This window comes from Vidua chalybeata, chromosome 20 (genome assembly GCF_026979565.1).
Source record: "Vidua chalybeata isolate OUT-0048 chromosome 20, bVidCha1 merged haplotype, whole genome shotgun sequence".
Lineage (NCBI taxonomy): Eukaryota > Metazoa > Chordata > Aves > Passeriformes > Viduidae > Vidua > Vidua chalybeata.
Genome location: NC_071549.1, coordinates 3,445,246 through 3,471,897, shown reverse-complemented (window position 1 = coordinate 3,471,897; position 26,652 = coordinate 3,445,246). Strand labels below are relative to the sequence as shown.

The 26,652-nt window shown below is 54.7% G+C and overlaps 2 protein-coding genes and 1 long non-coding RNA gene across 5 annotated transcripts; all 3 read left to right on the top strand.

Annotated features, from left to right (window-relative positions):
* The first annotated feature begins 594 nt into the window (after positions 1 to 594).
* On the top strand, positions 595 to 1,174 carry LOC128798168 (uncharacterized). The gene is made up of 2 exons (XR_008434340.1): positions 595 to 740; positions 928 to 1,174. It is a non-coding gene; the product is annotated as an uncharacterized LOC128798168 (long non-coding RNA).
* Positions 1,175 to 7,126: 5,952 nt separating this feature from the next.
* Positions 7,127 to 14,072, top strand: LOC128798090 (glutamine-rich protein 2-like). Of its 2 annotated transcripts, XM_053961304.1 has the most exons (16): positions 7,130 to 8,321; positions 8,620 to 8,700; positions 8,785 to 8,832; positions 9,067 to 9,171; positions 9,358 to 9,449; positions 9,594 to 9,708; positions 9,862 to 10,068; positions 10,312 to 10,443; positions 10,666 to 10,740; positions 11,052 to 11,216; positions 11,378 to 11,490; positions 12,112 to 12,177; positions 12,464 to 12,529; positions 13,117 to 13,258; positions 13,429 to 13,522; positions 13,825 to 14,072. In XM_053961304.1, the coding sequence occupies exons 1-16, from the start codon at positions 8,067 to 8,069 to the stop codon at positions 14,001 to 14,003; spliced, it is 1,935 nt and encodes a 644-aa protein (XP_053817279.1). In that variant the 5' UTR covers positions 7,130 to 8,066; the 3' UTR covers positions 14,004 to 14,072. The 2 variants fall into 2 exon arrangements, with proteins under 2 accessions (XP_053817280.1, XP_053817279.1); XM_053961305.1 differs by lacking the exons at positions 12,112 to 12,177; positions 12,464 to 12,529; positions 13,117 to 13,258; positions 13,429 to 13,522; positions 13,825 to 14,072 and adding an exon at positions 11,990 to 12,105 and having other exon boundaries at positions 7,127 to 8,321.
* A 4,067-nt stretch (positions 14,073 to 18,139) lies between these two features.
* On the top strand, positions 18,140 to 26,256 carry LOC128798286 (glutamine-rich protein 2-like). 2 transcript variants are annotated; one of them, XM_053961623.1, is made up of 17 exons: positions 18,142 to 19,287; positions 19,586 to 19,666; positions 19,751 to 19,798; positions 20,033 to 20,137; positions 20,325 to 20,416; positions 20,561 to 20,675; positions 20,829 to 21,035; positions 21,279 to 21,410; positions 21,633 to 21,707; positions 22,019 to 22,183; positions 22,345 to 22,457; positions 23,080 to 23,145; positions 23,432 to 23,497; positions 24,084 to 24,225; positions 24,396 to 24,489; positions 24,793 to 25,822; positions 26,010 to 26,256. In XM_053961623.1, exons 1-16 carry the CDS (start codon positions 19,033 to 19,035, stop codon positions 24,969 to 24,971), a joined length of 1,935 nt encoding a protein of 644 aa, XP_053817598.1. In that variant the 5' UTR covers positions 18,142 to 19,032; the 3' UTR covers positions 24,972 to 25,822; positions 26,010 to 26,256. The 2 variants fall into 2 exon arrangements, with proteins under 2 accessions (XP_053817599.1, XP_053817598.1); XM_053961624.1 differs by lacking the exons at positions 23,080 to 23,145; positions 23,432 to 23,497; positions 24,084 to 24,225; ... (1 more) ...; positions 24,793 to 25,822; positions 26,010 to 26,256 and adding an exon at positions 22,958 to 23,073 and having other exon boundaries at positions 18,140 to 19,287.
* Positions 26,257 to 26,652: the final 396 nt, after the last annotated feature.

Below are 26,652 nucleotides of genomic sequence, written 5' to 3'. Positions count from 1 at the left end.
CTCCTTAAGCTCCTTCCCCCCTGCTGTGGCTGTGCCACCAGGCTGAGCAGATCGAGCCCTGGGCCAGGCCCTGAGGCTGCTGCTGGTCCCGTGGCGCCCGCGGGGCAGCTCTGAGCATCTGGGCCTGCTGTGGCAGCAGGAGCAGCCTGCACAGCCCGCTGCCCTGATGGGCTGGGAAGCCACGGGCAGATCCCCCTGGGGACCGGCTGGCACTGCTGGCGCTGCTGCTCCCGGGTGCCGGCCGAAATCCTTACAGGCAGCCCTGACGCCGACTCAGGAGCTGCTTGGAGCCGTGCCCGACGCCTGGCCCCGACCCCCGGCCCCCAAGTGCACTCGTCCCTTCGTCTCTGCACTGGGACATTCCAGGCTCATTTGTCAGCTTCCTCCTCCTCTTCCTTTCTGAGCGGCAGCGTTAGGGGCTGGCCCAGCACGGCCTGGCAGCTCCTTGCCCACAGCTCCTTGTCAGGACCCAGAGCTGCTTTCCAGCCAGGCACCCCCGGGCGTGTAATGGGGACTGGCAGGGTGATGCTGAGCATCAAGGGTGAATTTGTGCCTTCAGTTTCCCCGGGGGGAGCTGGTTGGGGAGGGTTGCTAGGGAATGCTGAATTGGGCCCTGCATTTCAGCCAGCTGCTCTCTCCTTGCCAGCCCAGAGTGACCCAGCTGCTGGGCAGGGGTGGACACATCCCGAGGGGCAGGAATGACCAGCTTCCTGTGCTGATCAGGACACTGGATGAGCCAGGTGTGGCCCTGTCAGGGCACAGGGATCAGGGGGAGAAGAGACTGGCTGTCTGCTGGGTCTGCACCTGGTCCCTGGGGGTCTCTGGCCAAGCAGGTGACCCTCCTGCTGCCCCGTCCTGGGCTGGCTGAGCTGACCCAGACGGGGCAGCCCCGCAGACTGGGGGCTCACCCTTGCCTCTCACCCCCAGGCCCTGCCACCTCACGGGATCACTGGCCAGGCACTGCCCCCCGACACGTCTCCAGGACACCGGAGCTCCTCCAGCCACTCCAGCCCCGTGAGACTTCAACAGCGCTCAAGTAGCCGGGCAGGACTGGGAACCCAGTGCTCCACCAGGGACATCTTCTCCGCAGACAGAAAAGGCTGTGACAATTGTTGTCAGAGAAATAATTTTTCATTTTATTCAGTTAATAAAAAAACCTTCAGAAAGACAGGCAGAGCCTTCTCCCACGGTCACTGAAAACACGGGGATAAATCAAACTGGCTTACACTGTTTTTACTATTAGCAATCAGGCATCACTTCATTCCCAGCACCGGGATGCATGGAAATGGCTCCACTCAGCATGCACACCCACTTTCTAAACTTTTCACTATGTATTTTAAGCAAAGCAATTAATGCTCATTGCCTATAAATTACATATTTCTCTTCATTAATTAATATCCTATCTTCCTTTTGGTTTTGATTTCTCAATTCTCATGCTGTTGCCAGATGAAGAATTGTTTGCTCCTGGCAGGCTCCATCCTATGCTCATTTTACCAATGAGCACTCCATCCTATGCTCATTTTACCAGCTGGCACTACACTATCAAAACCAGGAGAAACATCGACCGAGGAAGGGAGTGAAACTACAGTCCATTGATCTAAGGTTTCACAATTTGAATGAGTGGCCAGCTAGACCAACTTTTCTCCTCATTTGCAGAGAAGCACCAGTTCACCAGGTGGTCAGATATGACTGTGGGTTCACCAAGCACCCAGGACTGCCAAAGAGACTCCCAGGGCAGAAGAAAGCATGTGCTAAGGGGAGGGAATGTATGTGAATTTCTTGGGGGAAATTATTGTCATAGGTATGTTTCTTCTGAGCAAAGTTATCAATATGATGCAAAACATAGTATTTAAACAGGAGCTTTTCCTGTACATGGCATGTGCGCTGAGTGCAGTAATCCCCCATACATCTGGCATTGCAGTAAAGAATGCCTAATCCCTCATATGAAAATGAAAGTGTTTGTTTCTTACTGGTTTTGATAACAATGGTAATTAGTCCACTTTCCAGTCTTTTTATGATTTTAATTTTTTCCCAGATATTGTTTTCAGTACACTAAAAGCTGAATTCTCTTTGTTAAGTTTCTTCTTTACCTCTGGTTTCCACAACTTGTCCTCACAGTCTACAAATTCTGCATTCCTGGTGTCCAGTTCTCAGCCCCATTTCTCTACCCCAGATTTGTTCACTGAATCACGTCAAGGTTGGTTTAGCAAAACTTAAAAGTTTCAGTGATTTTCCCAAACAGTCTTCCACTACTAGCAGTTTGTACAAAGTCTTGCTACATGCTCCAGCGGAAAACTGCACTCCTTATGATTAAGTAAAGCTGTTATTAACAGAGTTAATGAAAACAAATAACTGGAATAGTGAATTAGAAAGTCATATCATTTCCAACAATTCCCCTCTTTGAAAGTGATCTTAATTGTTTCTTTTAAGATTACATCCACTTGAATCATTGAATACTTAGGAAGACTGAAGACACTAAAATGCAATAATTACTATTCAACTACTTAATAAAACTTTTGGGCAAAACTCGTCGTATTTTAAATCTAGGGCCATGTGATTTTGCCAGCGTTTTATCTTGGGCTTGTTACTCTGGGGTTACATTTGAAAGGTCACACATTTTGGTGCAGCAACTATTATGATGCTTTTCTCTGACACCCCTTCAGCAGCTTCCTCTGCCAGTTGGTTTCCTCCACTGATTGATGTATTTCCAAATGGATGAGCTTTACAAGGCATGAGAGCCACGCTGGCTGGTACCCAAACACTTTCCAGGAGTTGTCTGATAATGTCTCCACCTTTGGCAGGAGATCCTCGTGCTGAAAGGAGCCCGCCTTTGTTCTAGAGAGCTCCATGGGCATGTGCTGCTCCAAATGCACACTTAGAATTAGCCCATATGTTCCCCTTCTTCCCCTGAGACAATTGCAGGCTGCCAGAGAGTGAGCAGCTCAGCCTTGTGTGCAGAGGTGGTAAGAGATAATGGGATGCCTTTGATTGGGCCCTACTGCACACCCAAATTTCTGCTTTCCTTTGCTCACAAGATTGCTCCCACCTCTGGACAATTCCCAGTCCGGATCTTCTACCAGAGGATCTCTTCTGCTGGAGAGAAGCCGCTCCATAGTTAGAAGACAATCATGTTGTGAAGCTTCTTTCTGGTAAAGATTCCAGGAAGATGGCTGGGTGCAAGGCAAAGGTGTGTTTGCAGTTCCACATCATCCTGATCCAACAGGACAACTCGATACTTAAGCATTTGACTTGGGCTTGGGTAACCAGTGGCCTCCTTTTTGTCCTAGAACAGAGAGGACAAAGGGTGGGCCATGAACAGTCCTTTTCTGGCCCGTGGTCCATTCTGGGCTTCTTCTATTAAAAAGACAGTTGCTGCTACAAGTCAAAGGCAGCCAGGACATCCTGGAACTTACACTGTCCACTTGTTTGGAAATATATCTTATGGCCCTTTTCCATGTCCATAACCTCACTGTTCCTGAACAAACAGCTCAAGAGGCTTGGTCAAGTCAGGTAATGCCTGTGCAGGGCTGACATTACAGCTCTCTTGAGGTCTCTGAAAGCCTCTGGCACTCTGGAGTCCACTGCAGCACCTCCTTGCTCTGGCACCTCCTTGGGGGTTTCTCAGGCCGCGTATGAAGGCCTTACCATAGGCCAGAATTAAGAACCCAGAGCCTACACCAACCACCCATTCCCAGAAATGTTCTTAACTTGCAAACACACCTTGGCTCTGGAGTTTGGCAAATTGCCTCCATCCTTTCTGTTCCAAGGCTTTGCTGGCCCTGGGAAATGGTGAACCTCAGCTACAGAACATGCTCTTTGGCACTTTGGGCCTTCCTCTTGGATACCCTGCAACTGGCTAGTCCCAAAAAGTTCAGGAATCTCAGGGTCATTTTAACACATCTAGCTTGAGTTCCTGTAACAATTAAAAGGTCACCCACACACTGTAGCTAAGTGATATCTTCATTCTCCTTTTCCCATACTGAAGTGACTGCCGGAGCCCTGGCTAGCTCTTAGAACTCCGGCGCCTCGCCAGGACTGGGGAACTGCCTCGGTATGGGGATTTACCTGAGGCTGAACCTTTAGTGGCACTTGCTCTAAGGTGCCAGACAGAAGCCACAACAGGGACCAGGAGAGGAGAAAGCAGGAGGCTCTCTGTCTCGAGGTTCCACAAGGAACACTTTAGTGCAGGTGAAGTGAGCTGAGACAAAGAGCCCCAGGCACTCCTGTGCAAGGGGTGTAGTACAGACACAAGTCAGGGGGTGGATACAAACAGCTAACCAACAGGGAATCCTCCGGGGAGGAGTGAGTGGAGTACATCAAGTGTCTGGGGCCAGTTGGGGCAGGAGGGTGGAGAGGATGGGTCACATGGGCCAGTGGGGCTTCCAGGAATAGGAGAATTCCAAAGGGGCGCCGCAGACAGGGATTGGCCCAAGGTTGAAGTGGCAGAGAAGGTTCCGGAATCAAGGCGTGGCTTGCCTTGACAGGCAGGGAAAGAGATGGACCAAGGGGCTGGGAATGGCATGAGGGACAGCTTTGAGGGAAGGTAAAATAAAACCCAGGGGTAGACAAACTCAGGGAGAACACGGGGGTACAACAGGATGAACCAGTTAACAAGGAATCCATAAAATAAATTCAAACTGCAACACCATAGCTCCAATTCTTTTGCCCCTTGGTTCTTGTCTTGGGGTGACAGTGTGAAACTGTGCCCCTATTGTCTGCTTTATGCCCAGACATGGGTCCTGTAACTTTAAGCTAGGCCTGAGAGAGGTGTGGTTTTCTCACATCCTCCCCCAGGCTCGCTCAGCTGTCTTGTGCAGCATGGACAGAGGGAGTACATCTTTGCTTTTAGCTGGATTCTTGATTGTTTGACAATGCAAGAAGTTTTTCCAGGACTGTGGCTTTTTCTCCTGGAACTGTTTGGCTTTTCCCCGGCCCGAAACACCAGAGCATCACCGGGAGCCCTGTGCCCCAGCCCGGAGGGGAGGCCCTGGGACGGGCGTCCTGGCTCCAGACTCCACTCCTACAGAAAGAACTGTGAACCCACCAGCTTTCTCCGCAGCGAGAAGGTTTGAATATTTAACATTATTCATTCTGTTTCTCGTGCCTGCCTGCACTCTGTGTGTTAAATAAACAACTTTTTTCACTTTCCTCCAAAAGAATTTCTTGATGTGGGAGGGAGTGCCGAAACTTGTTGTCTTTTAGGAGATGTTTCCTCCTGACTTGTCTCAAATGGAGACAGTTCTCAAACAATGTGGGGTGATTTTTGAACCTTGGAGAAAGAAGGATCCACTTCAATTGGGTTTCATGGCCCATCAAGGAACTTTCCATTGAATGACAAACAAGAGTTGACTTTCAGTTTCAAGGGCAATGCAGAAAAAAGCATCCTTAACATCCACAACAGTGGACTCATCAGGACTCATCAGCTTCCTTAATTGGGCTTCAAAGTGTATAAGGACTTGGTGCCACTGGGTCTAAGTCTCACAGGATTTCACTGACAGCTCTGACATCTTGTACCGGCCTGTGTTCATTAGCATGTGGCTCCTTTACTGGCAGGAGAGGTGTCCTATATTGTGACTCACATGCCCTTAGCGATCCATCTTGCAAAACTTAGCAATTCATTCATCTAACCCTCTTCTAGCTTCTAACTTCAAAGAAGAATTTTTCTGCCTAACCAGTCTTCCGTCAGGCTCAAGCTGAATCCTTACTGGTTCCACTGTTTTGATTTCCCTGGAATTCCGTTGGTCCACACCAACACGGTGACAGTGTTTTCCACCTGCTCCCACCAGGGATGTGCAGGAGGGAAATATTGATCCAGCATTCCCTGCTGAACATTCTGAGCATGCCCTCTCTCAGCCTCTTCCCCCACTTTTGCCATTACCACAATTCCTCCCCCTGGAGTTAACAGTGGGTCTGAAACTACCTTACTGAAATCCCAGGGCTCTTTGCCTTGAACTCACTGGATTAGGGCATTGGAGGATCTCCCTGAAAAATCTTTGGAGTGCACTGGAGTCCTCTCGATCCCGTGAATCCATGGAGCAGAAGAAGGAGCACGGTTCCATCGGGTCACTAGAAACAGTCACCAAAACCAGGATCAAAGAAATCCTCAAACAAGATCGTTTTAGTATTGGCGAGTTAGGCGTTACTTTGTGCCGGTCAGGGCATGTGGGGCGGGTAGTTCCAGCCACACACAGGCACAAAAGGTTTCACTTAGCTACCTGTTTATAGCAAACAAAGAAATCAATGGTCATCCATTCTAAATCACATAATTCTCTTTGTTAGTTCGTACTCTAACCTCTATTGGTTAGAGCTGTCTTGCTTCTCATCCTAATTAGCCCACATTTTTTCTGCTGCTCTATTATCTTTTTCCAAGGTATGGAGTTATCCAGCAACTACTGAATTTTCTTTATTAATCTCCCCTTTGTCTTCTGGTCTCTGCAACAACTCCTTGGAGGGCTGTTAATCCTGCATTTTACGTGTCCACTTTTCAGCTTTGTTCACTGAAGCTTTTAAGTGTTAGTTTAGCAAAACTAAAAGTTTCCCTGATTTTCCCAATCAAACTCTAATAATAGCACTCTCTGAAAAGAAGTTTAGCTACCTGTTGGCTAAAAGTTGAACTTACACTGCTAAAGATTTATTTTAAACATTAATTAAAAGTTATACTATTGCAAGCCCCTTAACCTGCTGTAGCGCTTTGGAGCAGGAAGGACTAGGGGTGAACAGAGCATGTTTTGGAAAGGGGCAGTTGGGGGTGGATGGCAGGTGTTGAAGGGAAGATCTTGGTTTGTCTTCCCCCACAGTCTTGGGGACATTGGCAGGAGAAATTATTTCATTGTCTTCTTTATGGACTGTCAAGCTGACACAAAACCTGACGTGGAAGAAATTGTACAAAGGCTTCCCCCACGGAGACTCTTTGCCCTGAACTCCAGAGGAGAAAGGAGTCTATGCCCCAACAACCCTATAGCTCAGCGAGGGGCTCACGGGGGTCCTCCTGCACCTCCGGCACGAGGAACAGCAGCCCACTGCTTCCCTGGCAAAGGCTGATCCCAGTGGATGCTCCAAAACAGGCCCTGGGTTTGCTGTGCCAAAGCAGCCAGCAGCCACATCTGAAAGCCAGGTGAGAGCAGCAGGTTGGTGATTCTCTCACAGGGACTGAGCTGTGTGGGGCTGCTGGCCCTACCCGTGCTCTCTGCCCAGAAGCTGCTTGGGGGATCCCTCTCTTGGTGAGGAATCAAACATAAATGTACCCTTTGGGCTTCATCTGGGCCTTTGTGGTTGTTGCGGTGCCCTGCCCGTGGTCACTCCCACTGACAGTTCACTGCACAGCAAAGGCAGGCTTAGTGCCTGCTCCACAATGCAGGAAGAAACTAAGAACATGAGATGCCACAGACAGGACACTGACACAGCAGATGAAGAACTGGTTTAGCTGTAACTCAAGTCTTAAACTGATTGAAAGAAAAATAGTGAGGCCTCTCCTGTCCTGCGAGACTTTCCAGCGCTTTTCAGTCACTAAAGGGCTCCAGATGGGCTGGGGAGGGACTTGGCACAAGGGCCTTGAATGACAGGACAAGGGGCAACGGCTTCACACTGCCAGACAGCAGGGTTAGATTGGGAATTGGGAAGAAAATCTTCCTGCGAGGGTGGTGACGCCTCGGCACAGGTTGCCCAAAGAAATTGTGTCTGCCCCATTCCTGAAAGTGTCCAGGGCCAGGCTGGATGGGACTTGGAGCAACCTGGTCTAGTGGAAGGTGTTCCTGCCTATGGCAGGGGATTGGGAAGAGAGAATCTTGGAGGTCCCTTGCAGCCCAAGTCATTCCATGACTCCATGACTTCATCAGTCTGTGACCCAGTGGCTCGCAGGGGTGAGCTGTGCTGCCTGGCAACGGGAGTTGTGATGAAAAGGGGCGTGAGCAGAGCAGGCTCCAGTCCTTTGATGGACAAGGAAGGAGGAAGGAGCCTGCTGGCTACTCATCCTTTTTATTATTGCTTTTGCTCACCCCTGACGGACCCAGCTGTTTAGGAAGGATTGTGAGAAATCAGGGACAGAGTCCCTGTCTGTGTGTGCAGACATGGCAACATCCCTGGACACACTCAGCCTCTCCCAGATGCTGGATCTCGCCATCGGGATGCCCCAGAAGGGAGCCATTCACTTTGCAGCCTTGCGAAAACTGCTGCAGGCCGTGCTGGAGCACCTGGACGTGCAGTACCTGAGCAGCCAGGAGCCGTGGCCGGGCCAGCTGAGTGGCCCCTCACTTGCTGACCTGGCCACTGACATGGGAAAGATGAAGAGGGAGATGGAAGACTACAAGAAACACATGTCCAAGGTAGAGGCTCTTCCCAGCCCCCCCGGGGCACTCCCCCACCACACAGCCCCTCCCCACTTCCTCAGACAGCAGTGCTTGGCACTGCCCTCACTGCCCCGGCACAGCCCCTGGCAGGGGCTCTTGGCTATCTGGATGGGCTTCAGTGCTCTGGCACTGAGCCGGGCTGGGGCAGGTGGCACTGGGACTCTCCCTGCTCACCTGGATTGCCACGGGCTGCCCGTGGCAGGGCAGGGCTCTTTGGGGTGTTGCTGCCCTGGCCATCACCTCTGACATCCCTGTTTGCTGGACTGTTTCACAGGTTCTTCGTGAGGAGATTGCTGGCATAAAGGCAGAAAATTCACGCATATCAGAGGATATGAGGAAGATCCAGAAGAGCCAGGTCTGTGCAGGCCACTGTGCTAGTGTAGGTTGTTTTCCTCACAGACACTCAACAACTTGCCTCTCTCACCATTTTCTCCTACAGTCCCATATGGCAGGGAACATGAAGAAGATCCAGGAGATGCAGGACAAGGTGAAGTGCTGCTGGGAGCAAATTTGGGTCTGAGACAGCAGCCTCTGCTGGCTGGAGGCTCAGTACCCTTGGCCCTGCTAGATGCATGGGCCGTGCTGCCTGCAGAGCCCTGCCAGCCTGGCTGAGCCCGGCCCTCTGCTGTCCCCAGTGCTCCACAAACCACAGCAGGGTCAAGGCCTTGCAGGTCCCCACTGACCCTCCCAGAGGCTCACTGCCATCACTCCTCTCTCCTAGGACACGACTCTCATCCGGGATCTCCATGAGGAGATTGACAAAATAAAGACAACACAGATCTGCATGGAAGGAGACATAAAGAAGATTAAGGAGTCCCTTGCCTTAGTGAGCTGTTGGGCCGTGTAGTCTTTAGGCTCTCATGGGGAACTTCAATGTGACTCCAAGAGCAGGGTTTGGGGTCAGGCTGTCAGGACTGGGTGGGGGGCCCTGGGGCTTTCCATGTATCTGAAGGGCCCCCATGCTGGGACAACAGGATGTCTGTGCCCGACTCTACCATTACTGGCTTTGCAGATGAAGAAGATCGGAGAGGACCTTAAAAAGCTGAGGCAGGATGCAGCCAAGTGGAAAGAAGAGAGCAGTAAGGAGATCTCTCAGCAAATAGAGTAAGAGGACAGCAGTGGGTTTCCTACCCTGTGGGGCTGCAGGGGAGCCCAGGTGGTCTGGGAGCATCCTGGTTTGCGGGCACGGGACAGTGCCCAGCAGCCCTGCAGGGGTAACCCTGACCTTGCCCCCGTCCCGCTGGCCAGGGCTTTGCGGCAGGAGACAAAACGTGATCTGCAGAAGATGGGAGAGCAGCAGGAGATGAGGAATGCCATGCTGGAGCAGCTGGTGACAGAGACAGCCAACAAAGTGAACGAGCAGGTGAGGTCCTGGGGGAGCACTCCCACCACCCCGGGCTTGGTGCACTCGTCCTGGTGGGGTTACCGGCCATATTCTCTGACTGCCTGGGGCCGCCTAGCATTGTTGATTGCATTCATCCCATCTCTGAGCCAATTTCTTCTGCCTGTCCTGCAGCTTGGCGGTACAGGAGAGCCAACTGTGGGCCTACTGGAGGAGCTGGAAGGGGAGAACGGAGACTGCTCCAGTTGCACCTTCAACATCAGAGCGCATTTGGGGAAGCTCCTCCAGCGCTGCGAGAAACTCCAGGAGAAGGTGGAATGCCTGGAGTCCCGGCAGATGGCCATGGGAAAGCTCAAGAAAATGATGAGGAACTGGGGCCAGGTAGGCTGTTGGCAGCATGGGGGACTGAAGACATCCCCCAGCTGGATGTGCTGTAGTCTGGGGGAGGCCCAAACTGCCCAAATTGGCCTGGACCCGTCAGCAGCATGGACAGAGATGAAAGCCTTGATGCAAACCTCCTGTTGACACTGAGAGCTCATGGCCACTGGCTGAGAAATGCGGGTCGGCCCCGGTGGAGCAGCCAGACTCCCTTTTGCTCAGTACCATGTTTTTCCTTCCCTGAAGCTGGAGCACGACCATGAGCGGCTGCGCTACATGGAGGCTACAGTTGTACGGATGAAAGGAGACTGCGAGAAGCTCAGCTTTGTTTCTGGGACCCTGCAGAAAGACTCTGAACAAAAGCAGAAGGCAATCGAGGTGTGTGGCTGAAACTCCTGTGGTACCAGAGCATGCCCCAGGCACTCTTTGTGATTCCAGGCAGGGATCACAAGAATGCCTCCTGCCGACCCTTTCAGCACTGTGCTGGTTCCAAGTGTCTTTCCTTGAGGTTTTCGGGCAGGGGGAGTGGGTTATGTTCTCCTGGCCAGGAGGCAGCTCCAACCTTGCTGTGGTGTCATGGGTTCCTTTCTGTGCTGAAAGATGCTGTTCCAGTCTCTGGAGAAGCTGCAGAAGGAGAAAACAGATGAGCAGGATGTTCTGGCAGCAATAGATGTGGTACAGTCTCAATAGGCCTCTGTGCCTGCCCAGGGGTTCCCAGGCAGGGTGACAAATGCCCCTTGTCCTGTGAGGGCTGGGTGACAGAACTGGCCTGGGGAGGGAGAATTTCCTGAGCTTGTGGGGTCCCTCACCCTCCAGATGGTGAGACCAAGCTCACCAGGGTGATAGGGCAAATGGGGCCACAGCACCCTGAAAGGGGCATGATGGCCTGGAGGAAGCACTTCTCCCTCTGCCCCTCACGTGTGCTGGCCCTGCCTGTCATTCCTCATCTCTTTCCCCACCGCTCTCCTGCCATTCCCCTCTGCTAGAAGGCGGACAAAGCTGCCTTGGGCAGCAAAGTCAATTGTAGCCAATTTGAAGCAAATATGGAGCGTCTGGATGAGAGGATGCAGGAGTTGCAGAGCCGGATTTCAGACCAGGAGCAGCACTTCAACACTATGCAGCAGCAGCTCAACCTTGTGGTGGAAGAGAAGGTGAGGGGTACCTCTTCCCCACCATGACAAACTGGCACCTTTGGGACTCGACAGCCTGAGGCAGCATCCCTCTGAGGATCCCCCTCAAATCCGGGCTTTTCCCTGGAGAGCTCCATGTCACATCCGGGGGCAGCTGGCTGAGGCTGTGCACGTGTTCACAGCTGGATCGCCTGGAGCTGAAGACTTTCAGCTCCCAGATGGAGGACTCCTGGAGCAGGAACATGGAGGAACTTGAGAATAGGCTGATGCGTGAAAACGCTGCTGGCATTAAGAAGTGAGTGTGATGGAGATTCTGATGGCTTTGGGGACAGCCATGGTCCCGTTCCCTCCAGCTGTCCCACACACTGCTCGCCTGGTCCCCTGCCTTGGGACCAATTCAGCTGCTAAATGAACCACGGGCATGCTGATGAAGCAGCTGCACCTTCTCCTTCCACCAGCCGCAGCTTCCACACAGGAAAGGAGGCATGAGGACAGGGCACCTGCAGGACAGAGCCCTCCGAAAGCAAAATGGGGCTGTGGGTGCAAGGGCTCCCAGAAGCCAGGGTGGGAGATGGCAACGCCCAGGCAGGGCTGTGACACACAGTGTCCCAGAGCTGGGTCGTGCCCTGCCCTCCTGGCCCGGCACACAGGGGACTTTGGAGCCAGAGAGGGGCTGAAAGGGCCGCAGGGGCTGCTTGGGATGGTGACATGGGTGCCTGTGCCCTTCACCTGGCTTCAGCCAGCACGTTGGGGATGGGGAGAAACAGGCTCAAAGCCCACGGTTCACGCTGCAGACGCCGTGACCCTGTGCAGTGACCTGCCCAGCACCCGGCTGCTGCCAGCGAGCTGCTGCCTGTGTGCGGGCAGGGCTGTGGCCCCAGGAGCTCAGGCAGCCCTCTTCTCCCACGCTCCTTAGGCAGCTGCCAGTCCCTTTCACGTGCCTGTCCTGTGACCGCATGCTCACCGTGCAGGTTCCTGGCCAGTGAGTAGCACCAGTGCATCGGGGGCAGCGGGGCTGTGATGGGGGGAGATGGGTGCCAGCAGTGACCGCTGTGCCGGCCACAGGGGTGACACTGTCTGCTTGGGAGGCTCTGATGTGGGGAGCCCCCTCTGCAGCCCTGCCATCAGCAGGGGTGTGGGGACTCATCCCAAGGGCTACAGGCAGCAGGATACCGTGGGGTACAATCCTCTGGGGTTGGGGGTGCTGCCTGCAACAGGAACAGCTTGTTTGTCCCCTGTCACACACCTGTGACTCCTGCCCTCCCCAGGTCCCCCAGGACACTCCCGTATTTGCAGCCGCTGCCCCCCAGCAAGGAGCCACAGCACAGCCAAAGGTAAGGGCCCTGAGGACACATCCCCAGCTCCCGGGGTGCAGGCTAGCCCAGACACAGCAAGGAGGGCTCTTGCCTGGGCTGGGGCAGAGGAGCTCTGGGGGGGTGGGCAGGGCAGGGGAGCAGAAGGCAGCTGTGGAGGGCCACTGCTTCCCCCAGGTCTGGAGGGTTTTGCATTCCTTGCCTTGCACTGCCCTATCTGGCCCACCTCTCTGTCCCAAGGCTGCTGAAAGCACATCTGATGAGCTGTGTCTGTTCTCAATCTGAGCTCAGGCTTGGTGGGCAGTTGTGTGCCTTCTGTGAAAGGCGTTCCCAAAACCAAGGCCTGCAGCTGGGACAGGCCAGCTCCTGCCCGCTGGTGCCCTGTGCACATGGACCTGCCACGGCCACGGCCAGCAGACCTGGCTGTGGGGACAGAGGCAGCAGATCCAGCCTGGTGGGATGGGCTTGGGGCTCCTGCAGCAGGTGGAGCGCAGCTGGGAGGGACATGCCCCTGCAGGCAGCACTGCCAGTCCCCTCCCTGGCACAGCAGGGTGCTGCCTGGGATGCCACGGGGCTGGGCACTGAGTGTCCTCTGCCCCATCCCACAGGAGGCCGGTGGCCCATGGCAGTGTCCCCGGTGTGCCACCGAGCTCTGGGGACCATCAGAGCAGCAGCTCCACGATGCAGAACAACAAGGCTTCCCCACAGAGAATCGGTCAGCCCCAGGACTTCTTGACAGTCCAGAAAAAGGTAGGGATGGTGAAGGTGGGGACACGGAATGGTGACTGAGTCTCGATGGCATTGCTGACTATCCAGGGGGAATCTGTGCCTTCAGTCTCCAGGCAGACCTGGGTAGGGAGGGTTATTAGGGGAAGCTGGATTGGGCCCTGCATTGCTGCCCGCTGCTCTCTCCTCCTCAGCCCAGTGTGACCCAGCTGCTGGACAGAGATGGACACATCTCAAGGGGCCGTATTGACCAGCATCCTATGGCAATCAGGACACAGCATGCATCAGGTATGGCCCTGTTAGGGCATAGGGGTTAACAAGGACAGGGGGCTGATTATCTGCTGGGTACCAGCTGTGGGATGAGCTCTGTGTGCAGAGCTGGGCAGGTTGGGGTGGGGCTTTGGGCTCTGGAAGGGGCAGAAGCAATATGGAGGAGAAGGACTGGCTCATGGGACAACTGAGCTTGGATCTCCTACGGTCTCTCACTAGGCAGGGGACACTTGTGCTGGCCACTCCTGGGCCAGCAGAGTTGCTCCAGCCAGGGGCAGCCCCTGGGAATGAGGGGCTCACCCTTGCCCTTCAACCCCCAGGCCCTGCCGTCTCACGAGAGCACCGGACAAGCACAGCCCCCCGACACATCTCATGGGCACCAGGGCTCGTGCAGCCTCTCCAGCCCCGCCAGACATCAACAGCCCCCAGCCAGCTGGGAAGGACTCAGCGCCCAGTGCTCGATCTGGGACATCTTGTCAGAAGCGAGAAGCGCCTGTGACAGTGGTGTTCAGAAATATGGTTTTTTAGTTGTACTAAGTTAATAAAACCCCTTAAAGTTGTAGGCAGAGCCTTGTCTCACCAGCCTCTCTCTTCCCCGGGCTCCCTGATGCTCCTTAAGCTCCTTCCCCCCTGCTGTGGCTGTGCCACCAGGCTGAGCAGATCGAGCCCTGGGCCAGGCCCTGAGGCTGCTGCTGGTCCCGTGGCGCCCGCGGGGCAGCTCTGAGCATCTGGGCCTGCTGTGGCAGCAGGAGCAGCCTGCACAGCCCGCTGCCCTGATGGGCTGGGAAGCCACGGGCAGATCCCCCTGGGGACCGGCTGGCACTGCTGGCGCTGCTGCTCCCGGGTGCCGGCCGAAATCCTTACAGGCAGCCCTGACGCCGACTCAGGAGCTGCTTGGAGCCGTGCCCGACGCCTGGCCCCGACCCCCGGCCCCCAAGTGCACTCGTCCCTTCGTCTCTGCACTGGGACATTCCAGGCTCATTTGTCAGCTTCCTCCTCCTCTTCCTTTCTGAGCGGCAGCGTTAGGGGCTGGCCCAGCACGGCCTGGCAGCTCCTTGCCCACAGCTCCTTGTCAGGACCCAGAGCTGCTTTCCAGCCAGGCACCCCCGGGCGTGTCCCGCAGCCTGGGCCGATCCTGCACGGCTCAAGATGGTATTGGCGTTTATTAGCCAGGGATATACACGTTCTACTTAGGCGGCCAGAGAGCCCCATAACTGCCTTGGGCCACCTTTCCTTGTTGTTGAGCTCTCAAGGTTCCACTGACTATTACATATCTGCCACTTTTGCATAATTTGCAATGCTTTCGTCAAGGTTTTGTAGCCAAACAACAATGTGAGGAGCATCCCTGTGAAAGGTATAAAATGAATGTGTCTTTACAAACAGACTCTGCATCTGCTTGTAGATAGGGCCATTGATTTAGAGATAGGGAAGTAATGGAAGAAATTATCAGTTCTGGAAAATGTTACTAATTGACACGGACTTTACCTAAGCCAAGGCTGTATTAAATTGCTGAATTAACAGAAAAAACCCCAAAGATACAATATGAATAGTGTTTTGTTATACAAAGAAAAATAAAAGCGGGGAGCAGGAAAGTGCATAGTAGAGTGGAACACAGAGCAGGCGATTTGGGAAGTCTGTACAGGTACCTCAGGCAATGAGGAAAGGAAGAGAGTGATGTGTCTGGGACATTAGGATTAAAAGTGGGCTGCATCCCCCCACAATTTGGGAGTCCCCATGGGAACTACCCCATGGCCTCTCACTTTATTTGAATAACATTACAGCACTTCTCAGTCACCCTTTTGGGCATAAACCTCCGGCACTGTGAATTTTTCCACACACCTGCAGTGTCCTTTCTCCGGTCACAGCAGGGACATTCCTCTGTGCTCGGATCCGACCCAGCCCCCGGCACACGGTGCTGCTTGGCGGGAATGGGGACACAGGGAAGCGGTGCCCAGCGTGTGTCCCCCGTGTGTTCCCGTGTGTCCCCTCATGTCCCGCTGTGTTCCCCCGGCTAGGGAGCTGCTCTTGCCCGGGATGGCCGAGCTCACTCGCAGGGCCTCGCCGGCACTGGGCAGGATCGGCCCAGGCTGCGGGACACGCCCGGGGGTGCCTGGCTGGAAAGCAGCTCTGGGTCCTGACAAGGAGCTGTGGGCAAGGAGCTGCCAGGCCGTGCTGGGCCAGCCCCTAACGCTGCCGCTCAGAAAGGAAGAGGAGGAGGAAGCTGACAAATGAGCCTGGAATGTCCCAGTGCAGAGACTGTTATGGACAAAATCAATTGGGGAGGCTAATTATAGATAAATCAATTAACAAGAATTTATTAAGCAAGCGGAATTAAGCAAAAAACAGCGCTGGGCGGCCAGGGAGTCTCCACTCTGCCACGGCGCACCTTCCCCCTTTGACCTTTTTGTTTTTATAGTCCCCCCTTTTTTTTCAGTTGACCTATTTTCTCTCGATGTACTCTGCGCCGGTGCAATTGGTTGCTAGGGGGTCCTTTCTCTCTCTGCCCTTGGTGGTCATAGGGATGAAGGCTCCTTATCTTCTTTGCCGGTTGTCCTTGGCCTAAAAGTTAGCTTGTATATAGTTAGTTACTCAGTCTTCTCTGCTAGCTGCATTTGCACAATTCTTAAGCAGAATACTCGTTGTTTATCAAGCCCCCCCCACTTTTTTTCTCCTCTTTCTCTTCTCACAGTCTGAAATTCTCTATTCAGTTTAAATTCTTATCTTCTTTCAATGTTCGTTTTGATGAACAAAGACCTTTTTATTACAATGGCCCACCAAGGAACTTTCCATTGAATGACAAACAAGAGTTGACTTTCAGTTTCAAGGGCAATGCAGAAAAAAGCATCCTTAACATCCACAACAGTGGACTCATCAGGACTCATCAGCTTCCTTAATTGGGCTTCAAAGTGTATAAGGACTTGCTACCACTGGGTCTAAGTCTCACAGGATTTCACTGACAGCTCTGACATCTTGTACCGGCCTGTGTTCATTAGCATGTGGCTCCTTTACTGGCAGGAGAGGTGTCCTATATTGTGACTCACATGCCCTTAGCGATCCATCTTGCAAAACTTAGCAATTCATTCATCTAACCCTCTTCTAGCTTCTAACTTCAAAGAAGAATTTTTCTGCCTAACCAGTCTTCCGTCAGGCTCAAGCTGAATCCTTACTGGTTCCACTGTTTTGATTTCCCTGGAATTCCGTTGGTCCACACCAACACGGTGACAGTGTTTTCCACCTGCTCCCACCAGGGATGTGCAGGAGGGAAATATTGATCCAGCATTCCCTGCTGAACATTCTGAGCATGCCCTCTCTCAGCCTCTTCCCCCACTTTTGCCATTACCACAATTCCTCCCCCTGGAGTTAACAGTGGGTCTGAAACTACCTTACTGAAATCCCAGGGCTCTTTGCCTTGAACTCACTGGATTAGGGCATTGGAGGATCTCCCTGAAAAATCTTTGGAGTGCACTGGAGTCCTCTCGATCCCGTGAATCCATGGAGCAGAAGAAGGAGCACGGTTCCATCGGGTCACTAGAAACAGTCACCAAAACCAGGATCAAAGAAATCCCCAAACACGATCGTTTTAGTATTGGCGAGTTAGGCGTTACTTTGTGCCGGTCAGGGCATGTGGGGCGGGTAGTTCCAGCCACACACAGGCACAAAAGGTTTCACTTAGCTACCTGTTTATAGCAAACAAAGAAATCAATGGTCATCCATTCTAAATCACATAATTCTCTTTGTTAGTTCGTACTCTAACCTCTATTGGTTAGAGCTGTCTTGCTTCTCATCCTAATTAGCCCACATTTTTTCTGCTGCTCTATTATCTTTTTCCAAGGTATGGAGTTATCCAGCAACTACTGAATTTTCTTTATTAATCTCCCCTTTGTCTTCTGGTCTCTGCAACAACTCCTTGGAGGGCTGTTAATCCTGCATTTTACGTGTCCACTTTTCAGCTTTGTTCACTGAAGCTTTTAAGTGTTAGTTTAGCAAAACTAAAAGTTTCCCTGATTTTCCCAATCAAACTCTAATAATAGCACCCTCTGAAAAGAAGTTTAGCTACCTGTTGGCTAAAAGTTGAACTTACACTGCTAAAGATTTATTTTAAATATTAATTAAAAGTTATACTATTGCAAGCCCCTTAACCTGCTGTAGCGCTTTGGAGCAGGAAGGACTAGGGGTGAACAGAGCATGTTTTGGAAAGGGGCAGTTGGGGGTGGATGGCAGGTGTTGAAGGGAAGATCTTGGTTTGTCTTCCCCCACAGTCTTGGGGACATTGGCAGGAGAAATTATTTCATTGTCTTCTTTATGGACTGTCAAGCTGACACAAAACCTGAGGTGGAGGAAATTGTACAAAGGCTTCCCCCACGGAGACTCTTTGCCCTGAACTCCAGAGGAGAAAGGAGTCTATGCCCCAACAACCCTATAGCTCAGCGAGGGGCTCACGGGGGTCCTCCTGCACCTCCGGCACGAGGAACAGCAGCCCACTGCTTCCCTGGCAAAGGCTGATCCCAGTGGATGCTCCAAACCAGGCCCTGGGTTTGCTGTGCCAAACCAGCCAGCAGCCACATCTGAAAGCCAGGTGAGAGCAGCAGGTTGGTGATTCTCTCACAGGGACTGAGCTCTGTGGGGCTGCTGGCCCTACCCGTGCTCTCTGCCCAGAAGCTGCTTGGGGGATCCCTCTCTTGGTGAGGAATCAAACATAAATGTACCCTTTGGGCTTCATCTGGGCCTTTGTGGTTGTTGCGGTGCCCTGCCCGTGGTCACTCCCACTGACAGTTCACTGCACAGCAAAGGCAGGCTTAGTGCCTGCTCCACAATGCAGGAAGAAACTAAGAACATGAGATGCCACAGACAGGACACTGACACAGCAGATGAAGAACTGGTTTAGCTGTAACTCAAGTCTTAAACTGATTGAAAGAAAAATAGTGAGGCCTCTCCTGTCCTGCGAGACTTTCCAGCGCTTTTCAGTCACTAAAGGGCTCCAGATGGGCTGGGGAGGGACTTGGCACAAGGGCCCTGAATGACAGGACAAGGGGCAACGGCTTCACACTGCCAGACAGCAGGGTTAGATTGGGAATTGGGAAGAAAATCTTCCTGCAAGGGTGGTGACGCCTCGGCACAGGTTGCCCAAAGAAATTGTGTCTGCCCCATTCCTGAAAGTGTCCAGGGCCAGGCTGGATGGGACTTGGAGCAACCTGGTCTAGTGGAAGGTGTTCCTGCCTATGGCAGGGGATTGGGAAGAGAGAATCTTGGAGGTCCCTTGCAGCCCAAGTCATTCCATGACTCCATGACTTCATCAGTCTGTGACCCAGTGGCTCGCAGGGGTGAGCTGTGCTGCCTGGCAACGGGAGTTGTGATGAAAAGGGGCGTGAGCAGAGCAGGCTCCAGTCCTTTGATGGACAAGGAAGGAGGAAGGAGCCTGCTGGCTACTCATCCTTTTTATTATTGCTTTTGCTCACCCCTGACGGACCCAGCTGTTTAGGAAGGATTGTGAGAAATCAGGGACAGAGTCCCTGTCTGTGTGTGCAGACATGGCAACATCCCTGGACACACTCAGCCTCTCCCAGATGCTGGATCTCGCCATCGGGATGCCCCAGAAGGGAGCCATTCACTTTGCAGCCTTGCGAAAACTGCTGCAGGCCGTGCTGGAGCACCTGGACGTGCAGTACCTGAGCAGCCAGGAGCCGTGGCCGGGCCAGCTGAGTGGCCCCTCACTTGCTGACCTGGCCACTGACATGGGAAAGATGAAGAGGGAGATGGAAGACTACAAGAAACACATGTCCAAGGTAGAGGCTCTTCCCAGCCCCCCCGGGGCACTCCCCCACCACACAGCCCCTCCCCACTTCCTCAGACAGCAGTGCTTGGCACTGCCCTCACTGACCCGGCACAGCCCCTGGCAGGGGCTCTTGGCTATCTGGATGGGCTTCAGTGCTCTGGCACTGAGCCGGGCTGGGGCAGGTGGCACTGGGACTCTCCCTGCTCACCTGGATTGCCACGGGCTGCCCGTGGCAGGGCAGGGCTCTTTGGGGTGTTGCTGCCCTGGCCATCACCTCTGACATCCCTGTTTGCTGGACTGTTTCACAGCTTCTTCGTGAGGAGATTGCTGGCATAAAGGCAGAAAATTCCCGCATATCAGAGGATATGAGGAAGATCCAGAAGAGCCAGGTCTGTGCAGGCCACTGTGCTAGTGTAGGTTGTTTTCCTCACAGACACTCAACAACTTGCCTCTCTCACCATTTTCTCCTACAGTCCCATATGGCAGGGAACATGAAGAAGATCCAGGAGATGCAGGACAAGGTGAAGTGCTGCTGGGAGCAAATTTGGGTCTGAGACAGCAGCCTCTGCTGGCTGGAGGCTCAGTACCCTTGGCCCTGCTAGATGCATGGGCCGTGCTGCCTGCAGAGCCCTGCCAGCCTGGCTGAGCCCGGCCCTCTGCTGTCCCCAGTGCTCCACAAACCACAGCAGGGTCAAGGCCTTGCAGGTCCCCACTGACCCTCCCAGAGGCTCACTGCCATCACTCCTCTCTCCTAGGACACGACTCTCATCCGGGATCTCCATGAGGAGATTGACAAAATAAAGACAACACAGATCTGCATGGAAGGAGACATAAAGAAGATTAAGGAGTCCCTTGCCTTAGTGAGCTGTTGGGCCGTGTAGTCTTTAGGCTCTCATGGGGAACTTCAATGTGACTCCAAGAGCAGGGTTTGGGGTCAGGCTGTCAGGACTGGGTGGGGGGCCCTGGGGCTTTCCATGTATCTGAAGGGCCCCCATGCTGGGACAACAGGATGTCTGTGCCCTGACTCTACTGTCACTGGCTTTGCAGATGAAGAAGATGGGAGAGGACCTTAAAAAGCTGAGGCAGGATGCAGCCAAGTGGAAGGAAGAGAGCAGTAAGGAGATCTCTCAGCAAATAGAGTAAGAGGACAGCAGTGGGTTTCCTACCCTGTGGGGCTGCAGGGGAGCCCAGGTGGTCTGGGAGCATCCTGGTTTGCGGGCACGGGACAGTGCCCAGCAGCCCTGCAGGGGTAACCCTGACCTTGCCCCCGTCCCGCTGGCCAGGGCTTTGCGGCAGGAGACAAAACGTGATCTGCAGAAGATGGGAGAGCAGCAGGAGATGAGGAATGCCATGCTGGAGCAGCTGGTGACAGAGACAGCCAACAAAGTGAACGAGCAGGTGAGGTCCTGGGGGAGCACTCCCACCACCCCGGGCTTGGTGCACTCGTCCTGGTGGGGTTACCGGCCATATTCTCTGACTGCCTGGGGCCGCCTAGCATTGTTGATTCCATTCATCCCATCTCTGAGCCAATTTCTTCTGCCTGTCCTGCAGCTTGGCGGTACAGGAGAGACAACTGTGGGCCTACTGGAGGAGCTGGAAGGGGAGAACGGAGACTGCTCCAGTTGCACCTTCAACATCAGAGCGCATTTGGGGAAGCTCCTCCAGCGCTGCGAGAAACTCCAGGAGAAGGTGGAATGCCTGGAGTCCCGGCAGATGGCCATGGGAAAGCTCAAGAAAATGATGAGGAACTGGGGCCAGGTAGGCTGTTGGCAGCATGGGGGACTGAAGACATCCCCCAGCTGGATGTGCTGTAGTCTGGGGGAGGCCCGAACTGCCCAAATTGGCCTGGACCCGTCAGCAGCATGGACAGAGATTAAAGCCTTGATGCAAACCTCCTGTTGACACTGAGAGCTCATGGCCACTGGCTGAGAAATGCGGGTCGGCCCCGGTGGAGCAGCCAGACTCCCTTTTGCTCAGTACCATGTTTTTCCTTCCCTGAAGCTGGAGCACGACCATGAGCGGCTGCGCTACATGGAGGCTACAGTTGTACGGATGAAAGGAGACTGCGAGAAGCTCAGCTTTGTTTCTGGGACCCTGCAGAAAGACTCTGAACAAAAGCAGAAGGCAATCGAGGTGTGTGGCTGAAACTCCTGTGGTACCAGAGCATGCCCCAGGCACTCTTTGTGATTCCAGGCAGGGATCACAAGAATGCCTCCTGCCGACCCTTTCAGCACTGTGCTGGTTCCAAGTGTCTTTCCTTGAGGTTTTCGGGCAGGGGGAGTGGGTTATGTTCTCCTGGCCAGGAGGCAGCTCCAACCTTGCTGTGGTGTCATGGGTTCCTTTCTGTGCTGAAAGATGCTGTTCCAGTCTCTGGAGAAGCTGCAGAAGGAGAAAACAGATGAGCAGGATGTTCTGGCAGCAATAGATGTGGTACAGTCTCAATAGGCCTCTGTGCCTGCCCAGGGGTTCCCAGGCAGGGTGACAAATGCCCCTTGTCCTGTGAGGGCTGGGTGACAGAACTGGCCTGGGGAGGGAGAATTTCCTGAGCTTGTGGGGTCCCTCACCCTCCAGATGGTGAGACCAAGCTCACCAGGGTGATAGGGCAAATGGGGCCACAGCACCTTGAAAGGGGCATGATGGCCTGGAGGAAGCACTTCTCCCTCTGCCCCTCACGTGTGCTGGCCCTGCCTGTCATTCCTCATCTCTTTCCCCACCGCTCTCCTGCCATTCCCCTCTGCTAGAAGGCGGACAAAGCTGCCTTGGGCAGCAAAGTCAATTGTAGCCAATTTGAAGCAAATATGGAGCGTCTGGATGAGAGGATGCAGGAGTTGCAGAGCCGGATTTCAGACCAGGAGCAGCACTTCAACACTATGCAGCAGCAGCTCAACCTTGTGGTGGAAGAGAAGGTGAGGGGTACCTCTTCCCCACCATGACAAACTGGCACCTTTGGGACTCGACAGCCTGAGGCAGCATCCCTCTGAGGATCCCCCTCAAATCCGGGCTTTTCCCTGGAGAGCTCCATGTCACATCCGGGGGCAGCTGGCTGAGGCTGTGCACGTGTTCACAGCTGGATCGCCTGGAGCTGAAGACTTTCAGCTCCCAGATGGAGGACTCCTGGAGCAGGAACATGGAGGAACTTGAGAATAGGCTGATGCGTGAAAACGCTGCTGGCATTAAGAAGTGAGTGTGATGGAGATTCTGATGGCTTTGGGGACAGCCATGGTCCCGTTCCCTCCAGCTGTCCCACACACTGCTCGCCTGGTCCCCTGCCTTGGGACCAATTCAGCTGCTAAATGAACCACGGGCATGCTGATGAAGCAGCTGCACCTTCTCCTTCCACCAGCCGCAGCTTCCACACAGGAAAGGAGGCATGAGGACAGGGCACCTGCAGGACAGAGCCCTCCAAAAGCAAAATGGGGCTGTGGGTGCAAGGGCTCCCAGAAGCCAGGGTGGGAGATGGCAACGCCCAGGCAGGGCTGTGACACACAGTGTCCCAGAGCTGGGTCTGTGCCCAGCCCTCCTGGCCCGGCACACAGAGGACTTTGGAGCCAGAGAGGGGCTGAAAGGGCCACAGGGGCTGCTTGGGATGGTGACAAGGGTGCCTGTGCCCTTCTCCTGGCTTCAGCCAGCACGTTGGGGATGGGGAGAAACAGGCTCAAAGCCCACGGTTCACGCTGCAGACGCCGTGACCCTGTGCAGTGACCTGCCCAGCACCCGGCTGCTGCCAGCGAGCTGCTGCCTGTGTGCGGGCAGGGCTGTGGCCCCAGGAGCTCAGGCAGCCCTCTTCTCCCACGCTCCTTAGGCAGCTGCCAGTCCCTTTCACGTGCCTGTCCTGTGACCGCATGCTCACCGTGCAGGTTCCTGGCCAGTGAGTAGCACCAGTGCATCGGGGGCAGCGGGGCTGTGATGGGGGGAGATGGGTGCCAGCAGTGACCGCTGTGCCGGCCACAGGGGTGACACTGTCTGCTTGGGAGGCTCTGATGTGGGGAGCCCCCTCTGCAGCCCTGCCATCAGCAGGGGTGTGGGGACTCATCCCAAGGGCTACAGGCAGCAGGATACCGTGGGGTACAATCCTCTGGGGTTGGGGGTGCTGCCTGCAACAGGAACAGCTTGTTTGTCCCCTGTCACACACCTGTGACTCCTGCCCTCCCCAGGTCCCCCAGGACACTCCCGTATTTGCAGCCGCTGCCCCCCAGCAAGGAGCCACAGCACAGCCAAAGGTAAGGGCCCTGAGGACACATCCCCAGCTCCCGGGGTGCAGGCTAGCCCAGACACAGCAAGGAGGGCTCTTGCCTGGGCTGGGGCAGAGGAGCTCTGGGGGGTGGGCAGGGCAGGGGAGCAGAAGGCAGCTGTGGAGGGCCACTGCTTCCCCCAGGTCTGGAGGGTTTTGCATTCCTTGCCTTGCACTGCCCTATCTGGCCCACCTCTCTGTCCCAAGGCTGCTGAAAGCACATCTGATGAGCTGTGTCTGTTTTCAATCTGAGCTCAGGCTTGGTGGGCAGTTGTGTGCCTTCTGTGAAAGGCGTTCCCAAAACCAAGGCCTGCAGCTGGGACAGGCCAGCTCCTGCCCGCTGGTGCCCTGTGCACATGGACCTGCCACGGCCACGGCCAGCAGACCTGGCTGTGGGGACAGAGGCAGCAGATCCAGCCTGGTGGGATGGGCTTGGGGCTCCTGCAGCAGGTGGAGCGCAGCTGGGAGGGACATGCCCCTGCAGGCAGCACTGCCAGTCCCCTCCCTGGCACAGCAGGGTGCTGCCTGGGATGCCACGGGGCTGGGCACTGAGTGTCCTCTGCCCCATCCCACAGGAGGCCGGTGGCCCATGGCAGTGTCCCCGGTGTGCCACCGAGCTCTGGGGACCATCAGAGCAGCAGCTCCACGATGCAGAACAACAAGGCTTCCCCACAGAGAATCGGTCAGCCCCAGGACTTCTTGACAGTCCAGAAAAAGGTAGGGATGGTGAAGGTGGGGACACGGAATGGTGACTGAGTCTCGATGGCATTGCTGACTATCCAGGGGGAATCTGTGCCTTCAGTCTCCAGGCAGACCTGGGTAGGGAGGGTTATTAGGGGAAGCTGGATTGGGCCCTGCATTGCTGCCCGCTGCTCTCTCCTCCTCAGCCCAGTGTGACCCAGCTGCTGGACAGAGATGGACACATCTCAAGGGGCCGTATTGACCAGCATCCTATGGCAATCAGGACACAGCATGCATCAGGTATGGCCCTGTTAGGGCATAGGGGTTAACAAGGACAGGGGGCTGATTATCTGCTGGGTACCAGCTGTGGGATGAGCTCTGTGTGCAGAGCTGGGCAGGTTGGGGTGGGGCTTTGGGCTCTGGAAGGGGCAGAAGCAATATGGAGGAGAAGGACTGGCTCATGGGACAACTGAGCTTGGATCTCCTACGGTCTCTCACTAGGCAGGGGACACTTGTGCTGGCCACTCCTGGGCCAGCAGAGTTGCTCCAAGCCAGGGGCAGCCCCTGGGAATGAGGGGCTCACCCTTGCCCTTCAACCCCCAGGCCCTGCCGTCTCACGAGAGCACCGGACAAGCACAGCCCCCCGACACATCTCATGGGCACCAGGGCTCGTGCAGCCTCTCCAGCCCCGCCAGACATCAACAGCCCCCAGCCAGCTGGGAAGGACTCAGCGCCCAGTGCTCGATCTGGGACATCTTGTCAGAAGCGAGAAGCGCCTGTGACAGTGGTGTTCAGAAATATGGTTTTTTAGTTGTACTAAGTTAATAAAACCCCTTAAAGTTGTAGGCAGAGCCTTGTCTCACCAGCCTCTCTCTTCCCCGGGCTCCCTGATGCTCCTTAAGCTCCTTCCCCCCTGCTGTGGCTGTGCCACCAGGCTGAGCAGATCGAGCCCTGGGCCAGGCCCTGAGGCTGCTGCTGGTCCCGTGGCGCCCGCGGGGCAGCTCTGAGCATCTGGGCCTGCTGTGGCAGCAGGAGCAGCCTGCACAGCCCGCTGCCCTGATGGGCTGGGAAGCCACGGGCAGATCCCCCTGGGGACCGGCTGGCACTGCTGGCGCTGCTGCTCCCGGGTGCCGGCCGAAATCCTTACAGGCAGCCCTGACGCCGACTCAGGAGCTGCTTGGAGCCGTGCCCGACGCCTGGCCCCGACCCCCGGCCCCCAAGTGCACTCGTCCCTTCGTCTCTGCACTGGGACATTCCAGGCTCATTTGTCAGCTTCCTCCTCCTCTTCCTTTCTGAGCGGCAGCGTTAGGGGCTGGCCCAGCACGGCCTGGCAGCTCCTTGCCCACAGCTCCTTGTCAGGACCCAGAGCTGCTTTCCAGCCAGGCACCCCCGGGCGTGTAATGGGGACTGGCAGGGTGATGCTGAGCATCCGGGGTGAATTTGTGCCTTCAGTTTCCCCGGGGGGAGCTGGTTGGGGAGGGTTGCTCGGGAATGCTGAATTGGGCCCTGCATTTCAGCCAGCTGCTCTCTCCTTGCCAGCCCAGAGTGACCCAGCTGCTGGGCAGGGGTGGACACATCCCGAGGGGCAGGAATGACCAGCTTCCTGTGCTGATCAGGACACTGGATGAGCCAGGTGTGGCCCTGTCAGGGCACAGGGATCAGGGGGAGAAGAGACTGGCTGTCTGCTGGGTCTGCACCTGGTCCCTGGGGGTCTCTGGCCAAGCAGGTGACCCTCCTGCTGCCCCGTCCTGGGCTGGCTGAGCTGACCCAGACGGGGCAGCCCCGCAGACTGGGGGCTCACCCTTGCCTCTCACCCCCAGGCCCTGCCACCTCACGGGATCACCGGCCAGGCACTGCCCCCCGACACGTCTCCAGGACACCGGAGCTCCTCCAGCCACTCCAGCCCCGTGAGACTTCAACAGCGCTCAAGTAGCCGGGCAGGACTGGGAACCCAGTGCTCCACCAGGGACATCTTCTCCGCAGACAGAAAAGGCTGTGACAATTGTTGTCAGAGAAATAATTTTTCATTTTATTCAGTTAATAAAAAAACCTTCAGAAAGACAGGCAGAGCCTTCTCCCACGGTCACTGAAAACACGGGGATAAATCAAACTGGCTTACACTGTTTTTACTATTAGCAATCAGGCATCACTTCATTCCCAGCACCGGGATGCATGGAAATGGCTCCACTCAGCATGCACACCCACTTTCTAAACTTTTCACTATGTATTTTAAGCAAAGCAATTAATGCTCATTGCCTATAAATTACATATTTCTCTTCATTAATTAATATCCTATCTTCCTTTTGGTTTTGATTTCTCAATTCTCATGCTGTTGCCAGATGAAGAATTGTTTGCTCCTGGCAGGCTCCATCCTATGCTCATTTTACCAATGAGCACTCCATCCTATGCTCATTTTACCAGCTGGCACTACACTATCAAAACCAGGAGAAACATCGACCGAGG